The sequence below is a fragment of the Pithys albifrons genome, chromosome 7 (assembly GCF_047495875.1).
Source record: "Pithys albifrons albifrons isolate INPA30051 chromosome 7, PitAlb_v1, whole genome shotgun sequence".
NCBI lineage: Eukaryota > Metazoa > Chordata > Aves > Passeriformes > Thamnophilidae > Pithys > Pithys albifrons.
Window position 1 is genome coordinate 436,017 of NC_092464.1, and position 12,001 is coordinate 448,017.

General features: G+C 55.3%; 1 protein-coding gene across 2 annotated transcripts in view; it reads right to left on the minus strand.

Moving 5' to 3' along the window:
* Nucleotides 1–12,001, minus strand: part of AGAP3 (ArfGAP with GTPase domain, ankyrin repeat and PH domain 3) — a 109,581-nt gene that overhangs the window by 16,541 nt on the left and 81,039 nt on the right. For both annotated transcript variants that reach the window (XM_071559584.1, XM_071559582.1), the window contains exon 12: nt 2,551–2,724. In XM_071559584.1, coding sequence (XP_071415685.1) covers nt 2,551–2,724 — 174 coding nt within the window. The remainder of the gene's footprint in view (nt 1–2,550; nt 2,725–12,001) is intronic.

Sequence of the window (12,001 nt, forward strand, 5' to 3'; positions counted from 1 at the left end):
GGGCTCCATCTCCAGACCAGCCAGTCTGACCCGCGGCCCTGGGACCCCAAGTGAGTCACAGAGCTCCTCCATAAGGGACAGACACAGAATGTGCTGGAGCATGTTTGCATGACCGTACATCCCGATCCCATCCGTCTCCTGTGCGCACTCCAGGGCACAGCTGGAGCAGACAGACTATCCTCAGGAGCTGGGAAAGCAGCCTACACCCTCAGCATGTGACCAAAATCTGCTCTGAGCAGAGGAATATTCACCTGCCTGGCCATTCAGAGCTAGAAACACAGCAGAGAGCTTGGACCCTGGCAGAGCTGGTGTTCAGGTGTGGTGCAGGGACCCCCTCACACTGCTTGGCCCCTTAGTGGGGCGGTGGTCGTGCTGCTCATCTTGGCACTCCAAGCCATGTGGGAAGCACTGTCCACCCTGCAAATGCCCTCCTCCTTGTGATGCTGAGAATCCACTTATCCTGGTTGTGGCTGTGGGCAGCACAGCCCAGGGGCATAGCCCTGGGAGCTGCCTGGAACCCCTGGGACAGTGGCCTCTTGTGTGCCAAGGGTGCCCCCAGCACAGCCGGCCCTGTTACTGTCTGTGGAGCACTAACACAGACATGGCCTGCATGGCCAGGCAGGAGTGACCACAGGGCTCTGGGTCCAGCACAGTGCAGTGGAACCAGAGTGGAAAAACAGCCTAGCACCAAGCTGACATCTCACCGTTCTCATCACAGCAGTAACAGAGGATCACAGAATGGCTTGGATTAAAAGGCATCAAAGATCATTCAGTCCCACTCCCCTGCCATGGGCACGAGGAACACTTTCCACTAAACCAGGTTGCTTCAAGTCCCATCCCACCTGGCCTTGAACATTTCCAGGGATGGAGCAGCCACAGCTTCTCTGGGCAGCCTGTGTCTCACCACTCTCTCAGCAAGAAACCTCTTCCTTATATCTAGTCCAAATCCACCCGCTTTTAGTTTAAAAATGCTATTTCTTGTCCTGCCACAACAGACCCTGCAGCTCAGCTCCTGTTAGTCAGTCTCGAGTTACTGTGCATGGAAGAGGCAGATTGGCCTGGGTGCTGCAAGCATGGACAGCTCCTCCATGGATGGGAGGAGAGGGACAGGGTGGGCAGAGGGACAGGGGGCAGAGGGACAGGATGCAGGGGCACAGGGAGCAGAGGGACGGGGAGCAGGGGCTGGCTGGCTCTCCTGTGGTACTCAGGCCAGGCCAGGGCAGGCCAATGCACCACGCGGCCGTACCAGCCCCCAGCTCTGCCGTGGGGCTGCCAGGAGGAGGGACGAGACCTGCCACAAGGGCTCCTGAGGCCGGAGGGCACTGGGGCAGGGAGTTGCTCTTCAGAGGGGCTGTGCCACAGAATTCACCTGTGCCAAGGTACTACGTGCGCCGTGGTGCTGCAGAGGGTGTCAGACCCGTTGCTGTGCACACCGGGGCACAAAGGCTCCCAACGCCTGCACTCACGGGTCCCATGGGCAGGGCACGGTGCCGCCTGCGGTGGAGCCTCTCTCCTGGCACCGCGACAAGGAGATGCCCCCGTGTCCGGTTCCCACTCGCACCGTGCTCCCTCCGGCAGGGGCTGCCCCCCGTCCCCGTGTCCGAGGCGAGGGGGCTGCCGGCACATCCCCGCTCAGCGCTGCGCCCTTCCGCTCCCCTCGCCCGCGCTGCCCCATCAGCAGTAACAGTCTGATTAATTCGCTTCCAGCAGGGAGCTGATGGGGCCAATGATGGAGCCGCTGCATCAGGCGCGCTGAAATTGATAGTTTTTCACAGTTACAAATGAGGAGCCTCCTCAGCTGCAAATGGCGCCCGCACAGTCGGACTCCGGTAATGATCATAAAGAGGCTCCTTTAAACTGCGAAAGCCCCTGGGAGCGGGCGGGGGGGCGGCTGCCGCGCTAATGAGAACTACAAGGGGCGAGCAGGCATGGAAATGGCTCCTCCACTCTTGATGTGCATTTAACTGCTTTTTTAGTGCGGCGGCAGAGCCAGGAACGAAGGAGTGATGAATGCAGCACAAAAGCATTTATTTTCCAATTCGGCAAAGTGGCTACGTTGGGAAATGTATGAATTATTTTAATTCACTCAACTGTCCTGAAACATCACAGAGACCGAGTGAGCGTGGGGGGAGGGGGCGGGCCATACTCAGTGTGTGCTCCAGAGACAGGAATCACTCCTATTCGTTCAACTGTCCCAAAATCTGGGAAATGCGGGTGCCAATAACGAGCAGAGACGGGGAAACCAGCGGACACCCCAGGCATGGTAAGCTGGGAGTGGGGTCAGAGCAGAGAGGTCAGAGCCATCCTGCTGTGGAGCAGCGTCCCTTGGCTGGAGCTTCTCTGTGCTCAGCAAGAACTTCTCCCCTGGTTGGGACACTGCCAGCCAACCCTCGCCAAGGGGGACAGCCCCAAGGAGGCTCAGAGGCTCTGTGTGACACCTGTGAGCAAACTCCAGACTTGCAGCCATTGGCAGAGCTCAGGACTGCCCCATCGATAACATGAGCCCCCACCTGCCACAGCTAAGGGCACAGGGCCAGAAGGGCTACTCACAGGGGTTGGGGCAGTTGCCAGGGTTAGCCACAGCCTCGTTCCACTGGTCTGCACTGGAGACAGAGTAGGAGCGCTGGTGCATTCCGTCCGGCTTGGAGCTGAAGCCCACCAGGTTGATGCCGCTGATGGAGCGCTCGGAGTGCAGGGATGTGCTGCTGGTCGAGTGGGGAGCACCTGCAAGAGAGGCACGGACTGAGAGCAGACCCACTGCTGCCCTGAAGCACATTGGGAGAAAGCAAAGTGTCCCATACCGGATGCCACATTGCCCTGGTCACCCTGCATAAGGACAGGCTCCCTCTGTCTCTCCTCTCCCAAGGGGGGCTGGTGCATCACCCCAAAAGTGTTGAGAGAAGAGCCCAGTGCTCCCCACTTCCCAGAGGGACCCCAGTTGGTGGGTTGCACTGCAGCACCCCAAGATGCATAGCTGGGGATCCTGGCAGGCAGCTTCCCCACAGCTGGAGTTCACAGTCTGTTTGTGATTTTCACTATGGTCCCTGGCACCTGGGGAAATCCAAAATCACTCCATGGCCAGCATGCCCACCCTCACCCCTCAACTTCACTCCCTGTGTGTCCCTGGCAGGAAATCCAGCTATGCTGGAGGCACTGGGAGAGAGTGGAAAATCAAACAGCGGGTGTGAAAGGGACAAGCAGGGGAACAGACATCTGTAGGGTGGGGACAGCAGGTGGAAATGCCTCTTCCCACCCACGGGAAAGCTCTAGGGCTGTGCCCAGGAATCTGAACCCCTGAGAGAGGAGTGTTTTTGGGATTAGAGGCTGTCACGGAGAACAAGCTCAATCAGTAATTCAAAGTGGGTCAAGTGTTTCTGGATTACAAGAACCTAATATTTCCAGAACAGCAGAGCAGTTCTGATGGGGAGCACACACCCTCCTGCTCAGCCTGCAGGCAATCTGCCATAGAGGAGGACACTGCCCCGAGGGATTCTACTGCACCTGCCCACTGCCAGCCCTTTTTTGTGCTCCCCTCAGGGCGTTTGGCTCCAGCCACTGCAGAGGAAGTGCTCTGGGAGCTTTGGGTGGAGTGAAGGGGCACCTTCCCTGTTCCAGAGCTACAGTCTCTTCCTTCCACGCTCGGAGGCGCAGATGCTGAGCTGAGCTGGGACTCCCACTGCATCCTACCTGGCCATGGCCCAGGGCAGGGCAGTGGAATGGGCACATCCATACTGCACATCCACAGCTCCAGCCCCGGCACAACGACCCCTCCATGGCCAGGACAAAGCCAGGCTACAAGGAACTGAGCCACAGGTTTGATGGGACTGGTATGGAAGTGTTAGCCTTCCACAGAAGCAAATGGACACCTGCAGGAGTGGATTCCCAGTGGAAGCTGCTACAGACAGGGCAGTTCACCTGCGTGAAACCAGCCCCACTTGGCTCTCAGGGACCCCAGCATGGCTGAGGTGGAAGGAAGCTCTGGCATCATCCTGTCCAGCCCCAGCTCAAGCAGGGTCTCCCTGAGTCAGTGGCCCCAGACTGTGTCTACCAGGTTTGGAGCATCTTGGAGGAGGGAGATGGCACAACCTCCCTGGGCAACCTTTCCCCATGCTGGGCCACCCTCCCCAAAGAGCAGAGTCCCAGAGTTTGTAGATAAAATGTACATTTTGGTCCCTGCTGTTTCCATGAAAACCCAAGGGATGCTGTTCAGATACTGCTGGTATCTGGGTACAGCCAGGGCTGCCAAGTGCCTGACAGGACAGCTCCAGAGCCCAAATCTCTCCTCCAAAGTCGTGTGCTGAACAGAGGGGCAACGTGGCCATCAGCTCTGTACTAGTCATGTCTGCCAGCCACCGTCAGCAGCAGCATCATTGCCACCACTCGTATCACCAGCATGGCAGGTGCCTCCCACCCATCTCTTCCCTGTACTGACTCTGGACCCCAAATCCCCTTTCCCTGCCATGTTGTGCAGGGATCACCTGTGAGCCTGGGCTGCAGATCCTGCCTGCCAGCAGTGCTGACACGGGGCTCGCTGGGACACAGCGCCCTGCACCCTGAGCTGCCAGGACTCTCACCACAAGCTGCCAGGGCCACAGCACCCTGCAATCCAAGATGCCAGGACCCTGCAGAGCCCCTGTCTTGCTGCCTCCAGCCTGATTGCCGCATGCTCCCCCTCCCTCCCCTTCTTCAGCGCCACAGAAACACGTGTAAAACCATGACACTGACTTTGCCTCTAATTAGCCCTTAATTTACAAGACACACTCGGAAGGGTAATTAGCTGGCGCTCTGCTCCTGACTGCTGCATCCATCTCCTCTTGCCTCCTCATGGGAGGGAGCCTGCTGCTGCTGGAGCACGGACAACACTGCTCTCCTGGGACCGGGATGGGCTGGGTGCTGGTACAGGATGGCACGGGATGGGATGGGATGGGATGGGACAGAATGGGAAGGGATGGGATGGGATGGGATGGGATGGGATGGGATGGGATGGGATGGGATGGGATGGGACAGAATGGGAAGGGATGGGAAGGGATGGGATGGGATGGGATGGGACAGAATGGGAAGGGATGGGATGGGATGGGATGGGATGGGATGGGATGGGATGGGATGGATGGGATGGGATGGGATTGGGATGGGATTGGGATGGGACGGGATGGGAACAGGCTGTTCAGCACTCAGCCTGTGCCTGCCAGCCCCAAGCCCCCAGGCATACAGCCCAGGTACACAGGCACAGGTACAGAGGAGAGGAAGGTGAAGAGAGGAAAGCAGGAGGGCCTGGGAGAAGCTGATTTCTCAAAGGGGAAAGTCCCACAGGGCTCCAGGGAGCTCAGATCTCCACCCTGCACCCTCACCCAGCCATGCTAGGAGCCCCAGTGTGCCAGGATGTGCCTATCCATCATTCCTCCGGAGAAGCAGGGCAGGCTGCCACAAATGCCCAGATTTCCATTTTGAAAGAAGAAACAGTTTCCATCAGACTCTGCAGGCTCTCAGAGCTCCCAGCACCTCACTCCAGCTGCCTGGAGCCACCCAGCTGTGCAGAAACCCCCCTACAGTCTGTCCACTCGCTCAGGTCATGGACCTCACCCTGGCATGTCCCAGGGAGATGCTGGGTGGCCCCAGAAGGGCCAGAGCTCACAGAAATTGTGTCCCTTTGGAAGGCACACCCTGGCTGCTGCTGGATATGTTCCTTGTAAATTGAGCAAGCCAAGTGGCAGGTGAATAGACAGTTACATGCAAATGCCACCTGCTCCTGAGCCAATACCTCCAGGGGCTGAACTCCCAACCTGCTGACAGCCCCTCAAGTCCCTCTCCAGTCACTGTTTCCTCAAACCCCACAAAAGAGACTCTTGTGGCCACATCGGTGTTACCTCACCGGAGGGCAAGCCTCCATAGTCCTTTTTAGTACAGCCCAACTGATGATGTGGCAGTGGATGGAAAAAGACCTGAAATCAGAATGGCCTTTTCCCAGGCATGACATGTGGCAGCCTGGACACCTGGATCAGAGTAAACTGGCAATTCTTCATTGAGGGGTGGCAGTCCAGGAAACAGGATATAGGTGAGTTAGCCAAAAGGGCACCATCAGCTGGGAAAGAGAACATTTGCAGAGTCACTTAAGGCTCTTTTTAGGGTTTCTTTAATGTAGATACTTGGCAAAATAATGCAAAGGGTCTAGTGAAATTTCCTGGTGACATTATGCTGGATGCTGCTTCCAGGCTGTTACAGCACAGGGGAACGTGGCTTTGTCAGGGAGAATGGGTTATGGTGAATTTTAAAGAGGCACCAGTTGGGGATCCCGATGGGTTTATGGTCAAGGACAGGACAGGCCGTTCCTCTGGAGTGCCAGGCCCTGCTCCAGCACAGGTGGAAGGACACTGCTGTTGCACCACAGCACAGAGGGGCTGTCAGCACGAGGCACGAAATGGTGATGGAGGTGTTCCAGGACAGGGTGAGGATACCTTGGCATGGAGCAAACCCTGTTTTCTCTGGTACTGCAGAGGCCAACAGCACAGTGCAGGTTAATGCTATTGACTGTCTGCCAAACGGTGTCCCAAGGAGTCATCAGTCACTGCTGCCCCTCAGCCAAAATTTCAGGGCACTGGTTGCCAACTGATGGTCATTTATTCCCAGGAAGAACCAGGATTACTGCGAGTCACCTTAGTGTACTGCTCTGCTGGTGCCTGCAGCCAAGCACGTCTCAAAGCCTCCCCTAAAGCCATGGCTACGTAGGACCCCAACACACAGGGCTGGATAGGAACCCACCTCCAGCTGGTGGGAAACTCCTCCACTCCCAAAAACCAACCGGTTTCTGAGGGGAGGTGAGAGCCAAGGAGGCTGGTAGAGCTGTCCGCCAGTGAAACCCCTGCTGGAGAAGACATAACTCACCCCTCCCTGTCACTGGGCCAGCAGCTGACATGGCACAAATGCAGCTGCCCTGGGAGCCCCTGTGGCTGCTGTTCCCAGAGCCATCCATGCCCCGGAGCCACTCTGGAGCCAGGAGCCTCCGTCAGGTCAGGTTTGTGAAGAAGCATTCCATGCTCTTACCTGGACATCGTCAGGTCCTTCCTCATGAACAATTCCCACTAGTAATGAGGCCAAAACATGTGCCATGGCCCCCAGGAGCACAGGGATGGAGATGTGTCATTTGAAAGACATCAACCTCTATGATCTGCTCAGGAGCTGGCCAAGCACCCCTACAGCCCCTAGGCATGGCAGGGCACATTCTGGGGTGACATACAGACAGATGTCTTTCCCAGCTCTGCCAACAGTGAGGATCTGTGTGGAATCCCTGATCCGAACCGTGGGTGACTGAGGTTTCCCAGCCCAGCTCCATAGCAGGGCCATCAGGATCTGCCAGCTTGCACACAGCAGGAGCCATTGCCATGCACTGGGCCTTGCAGATGCTCTGATACAGGGAATCCACCTCCTCTCTCAGTGCTGCCTTTAGAGAGCACCGTTTTGGATATCTGCATGTGCTAAGTGACTATGTGACACCCCAGCTCCAACCAAAGCTGACCCATGGTGGATACAAACTTCTGCCCTGTGTGGTGCTGATGCCTCTGGAAGGACTGAGAGCCTGGGCTGGCCATGACACCTCCTGCCTCCCAGCCAAAGCTCTGGGGCACATGAGATAAGCCAGGAGTTCTCCAGCCCACACACCAACCTACCTCTGGTTCAGAGGATGGACAACCCCTCATAAAGAGTTACAAGATCCAGCAAACTGAAGAAGCCTGGGAACAGGTACCTCAGTGACACTGCCCACCACAGTCCTGTACTGAGAGCACATCACCAGCCCAGAAACTGCAGGCAGCCACAGCTCCTCTGGCCTCTCCAGCATGAGCTCTTCCCACACCAAGCCCCCATGCAGAGCCCATGAAACAGGCTGAGGCTCCCCATGTCCATCCACCAAGCAGCTCCAAGGCCAAGGGAGGTCAGGAAAGAGGCAGGTCCACTGGGAGAGAGAGGACACACCTGGACTGGGAGCCAGGGGCAGCCAAAGGAGCCCTCAGACTGCCTGAACTTGGCTGCACAGCACCAAGTCACACCACAGGTCTGCCTCTAAGTCTCTCCTGCCTGAATGACAATGGATCTGTTACAAAATCTGATCCTGACTCAAATATTGTCCATGCCAGAGAGACCACAGTCACTCTGGGTAAGTGGTTCCTGTTGTTAATTGCCCTCACTGCTGAAATCTGGGCCTTATTTCTGGTCTGAGTTATCTTTCTCCTGCCACCATCACTGGATCCTGGTACATTTTATCTAATAAAGAGCTCTCACCAAGTTTCTGTTCCTATACAGGTACTTACAGATGGTGTTGAAATTATCTCTTAACCTTTTCTCCGATAAACTAAACAAATTGAGCTCCTCAAATCTTTCCCTACAAGGTGATTCTGGGAGCAGTTCCTGGTTTTTACAGCTCTTTCAGGTCCGTCATTTTTCTTCTTATACTGTAGACACATGAATCCACAAAGCTGAGCCCTGTGGAAGTTCTCTCCATACCCCAAACTGGCTGTCACCATCCACACATTAAAAAGACTTTGACCCCATCTTCTAGAATTCCTGAATTAAGTAATTCAGCCTTGCTGATTCCAACATGTCCATATCTCCTACCTGCTGTTTAATTCACTGCCTAATTACAGCTGGAACATGAAGAATTCATCGTTCTGTGCGGAGATACATCATCGTGCCCTTCCCAGACATGAACACAAGTGTTCACTGAGCACTTTGGTTTGTTTCCTTATTAACCATTCTACTATTCCCAGAGAGTAATGAAGGAACACTGGGGGTAGGATTTGTTAGTTCCTAATAAATTTGAAAAAACCCTTTTCCCTGTTTGTAACTCTGCTGGTTCCTGTTCAGCCTATTCTGACAGACTTGGGCAGACATCCCCCAACTGGGAAGTGTCCACAGGGTCAGTGTCAGCTGAGACAGCCCTGTCCACAGGGAGGAGGTGGGGGGGACTCTCCCCAGCAGCTGTGCTGTGCTGCTGCTCTTACCTCAGTGATGACTTTGCTCCTCAGTTTCTCAACACCATCATTCACCAAATGCATTTCACCTCCTCTGCAGATCCGGCAGGCACGGATCGTGGCCCAGGGCAGCGCGAGGCTCCTCCACGAGCCCAGAGCAAACTGTGACACAACCCTTTGTGTGGCCACAGCCACAGGGAGTCTGGGAACGCCAGGACCTGGAATGTTTCCCACAAAGCCAGGAGGGTCACTCTGAGGGCTGCTCACAATTAATCACCGGCGGCGGATGTTGGGCTGGGAGCGCTGGCACGGGGCTGGATGGCAGCAGGAGCCTCGCCGCGGCTCCAACTGGCTGTGCCAGGCCACACCGGTGCCAGCAGCCTCTGACTAGTGCAGCTTCCAGCTCCTGCTCAGCACTTATCCATTACTTTATCATGTTGCCATTAATTTTATCACCTTTTATACACACACAGACACAGCTGCACAAACGACAGCAGCTCCCTCTGCCCATCCCCGCCCCTTCTCACTACCAGGACACAGAGTGAACAGTTCATGCTTTCTCTCAACCCACACTGACGTATTTTTAAGCAGTGCAATCTTTCTTTTAACTTTCTGGTACCAAGTAAAATATTCTTTAAAAACTTCTAATTATGCTTTACATTTTTTCCCTGTTTAAGTTCCTTCTCCCTAAAGATCTGGCATGTAATTGCTTCCAGCTTGGTGAAATTGGCTTGGTACATTTTTGTGTGCATGTGTCTGTGCATGTGTGTGTGTTTAATACTCTATTTCTGATCTGAATTTTATTCTGCCTGAACACCAGCATAACACATTCAGGTTCCTTTTACCTAAGCCAATACTGAATTTGGTTTGGGGATTTGTGATTTATATCCACCATCAGCTGAGATGAGGTAATGGCAGCATTCCCCACGGGAGCTGCCCTGCTGTTTGCACTCAGGCTTCAGAAAGTCCAAGGAAGCTCTAGTGCAACTTGGCAAAGCCCTTCAGTGACTTCCACCACAATAATGCCATTTACTCTCCAACACCACAGAAATGTTTCTGCAGCCCCCAAACCGAGGTGCTGGGAATGAGCAGTGGGAGTAGATGAGGGAAGCATGGTCTGTGTTCCAGATCACTCTCCTGGTCTGCCACTGTGACCAAAGGTGTTACAGTTCCTGCAGAAACTTGGAAAAGTAAGCTGCTGCAAATGTGCAAGTAACACAGTCTAAAACACAACTCCGAACAGATCCTGTGCAGCACCGACACGGATTCCCATCTCCATGAACAGGCAGAGCAGGAATTCAGGTCTGAGACAGAACTGCAGGAGGGAAGGAAACAGAGCCAGAACTTTCTGGGCTTGCTGTGTAGTGCAGACCAGGACCAGCACTGCGGTGACCAACGGAGAACAGGCCCTGCCCCAGCTCCTAACTATAGCTGGGAAAGGCCCATTCAGCGACGCTGGAATTGTATTTTTCCTACATAGCCCCTGTTTCTAAGGACACTCACTCATACCATGCTTCATCCACCCCTGCCTGCTTTGCCCATGAAGGCTGCCTGGCTCGTGGCAGCACAACCTCCCAGGGAGCACAATTCCAAGGGGATGGAGCAAGCCCTGCTCTGTCTGGAGAACAGGATGGCTCTGTCCCTTGCCTGCTAGCAATGGGTTTTTGTACTTTCCTCTGGGGTCCCTCCCTGTCCAGCAGAGCACAGATCCCAGCACCAGCCCCATGTGCCAATGGCAGAGGCAGGTCTGAATGGACTCACTGCTGGAGCCTGCACTCAGAGATGAGCTGGGGCTATGTGACAGCAAAGGACAGGAGTCTGTGGCCCACAACAAGTTGCTCCCCAGCCCCTGTTCCTCCTGCAGCACAAGCCTGGGCTGTATGGAGAAAGCTGGGTTTGTTGGAGAAGTTCCTCAGTCCACCTCAAGAGACCACCAGTGACCCTTCCAGCCCAGCCTTCCCTGGCAGTGCTGGGCAAGTTATATATACTGAGATTTTCACAGGTGGCCACAAATTACACCCTCGCTGCTTTTCCAGGTGCCCTGTGCAAGGCACTCTGAGCCAGATGTTCTGGAATGCAGGATGCTGAGAGCTACAGCTGCAGCCACAGGGCCTGGCTGGTTGCCCCATGCCCATCTGACTGCCTTGTGCCCACCTGATCATCCTGTGCCCACCTGGCTGCTTCTGTCACCTCCACCAGCCCTGGGCAGGGCTCCGACCACCATGGCACTCTGCTGCCTTGTGCTCCTCTCTCCCTGCTCCTCTGCTCCAGCCCTTCTCAGAGGCCTTTTTCCTGCTTAGCCCTGCACTGCACAGCTCCTTCAGTGTTCTGGCAAGGAGTAAGTGTATCAAGTCCCAGTAATTATCTCTAATTAGGGTTAGTGATTATACTGTTGGGTCAGAGAAAATCAACCTCTCGTTTCCCATCAGGGAGGGCAGGGAGAGCTGGGGTGGGGAGGGAGGAAGCACTGGCAGCTCCCTCTGTGCTCTGATCCCTCCCACGAGCTTCTCCCTGGCCACACAGCCCTAGATAAGGCTGGGGGAGAGCAGAGTCATGGCTGGTGACACTGCAGGCCCGGCACAGCTGGACACTCACACTTACTGGGCATCTCCGTGCAATGGGGCGTCCTGCCCTTGGGCTGGGGGGGCTCATGTGGAGGCACAATGCAGCATGATGGAGCTGCAGAGGCTCCCCAAAAGGTCAGAGTGGAGTACAGACCTGAGGAGGTCCTACAACTCCTCTGGGCACAGTGCTTGCCCAGTGATGGAGCAGAGACACCTTCCACTAGACCAGGATGCTCCAAGTCCCATCCAACCTGGCCTTGGACACTTGCAGGAATGGAGCAGCCCCAGCTCATGAGTGTCAGCAACTGAAAGGGCCTCAGAGCTGAGTGTTTACTTTGGGAGCATGGGATCTAACACAGACACCAATGCGAAATCCCCAGAACTACTGGTAAAGTCACTTATACCAACTCCTGCCTAAACCAGCCTCTACCAACATGTTCCTCCTGCTTCGAGTGCCTGGGACAGACTGAATGACAG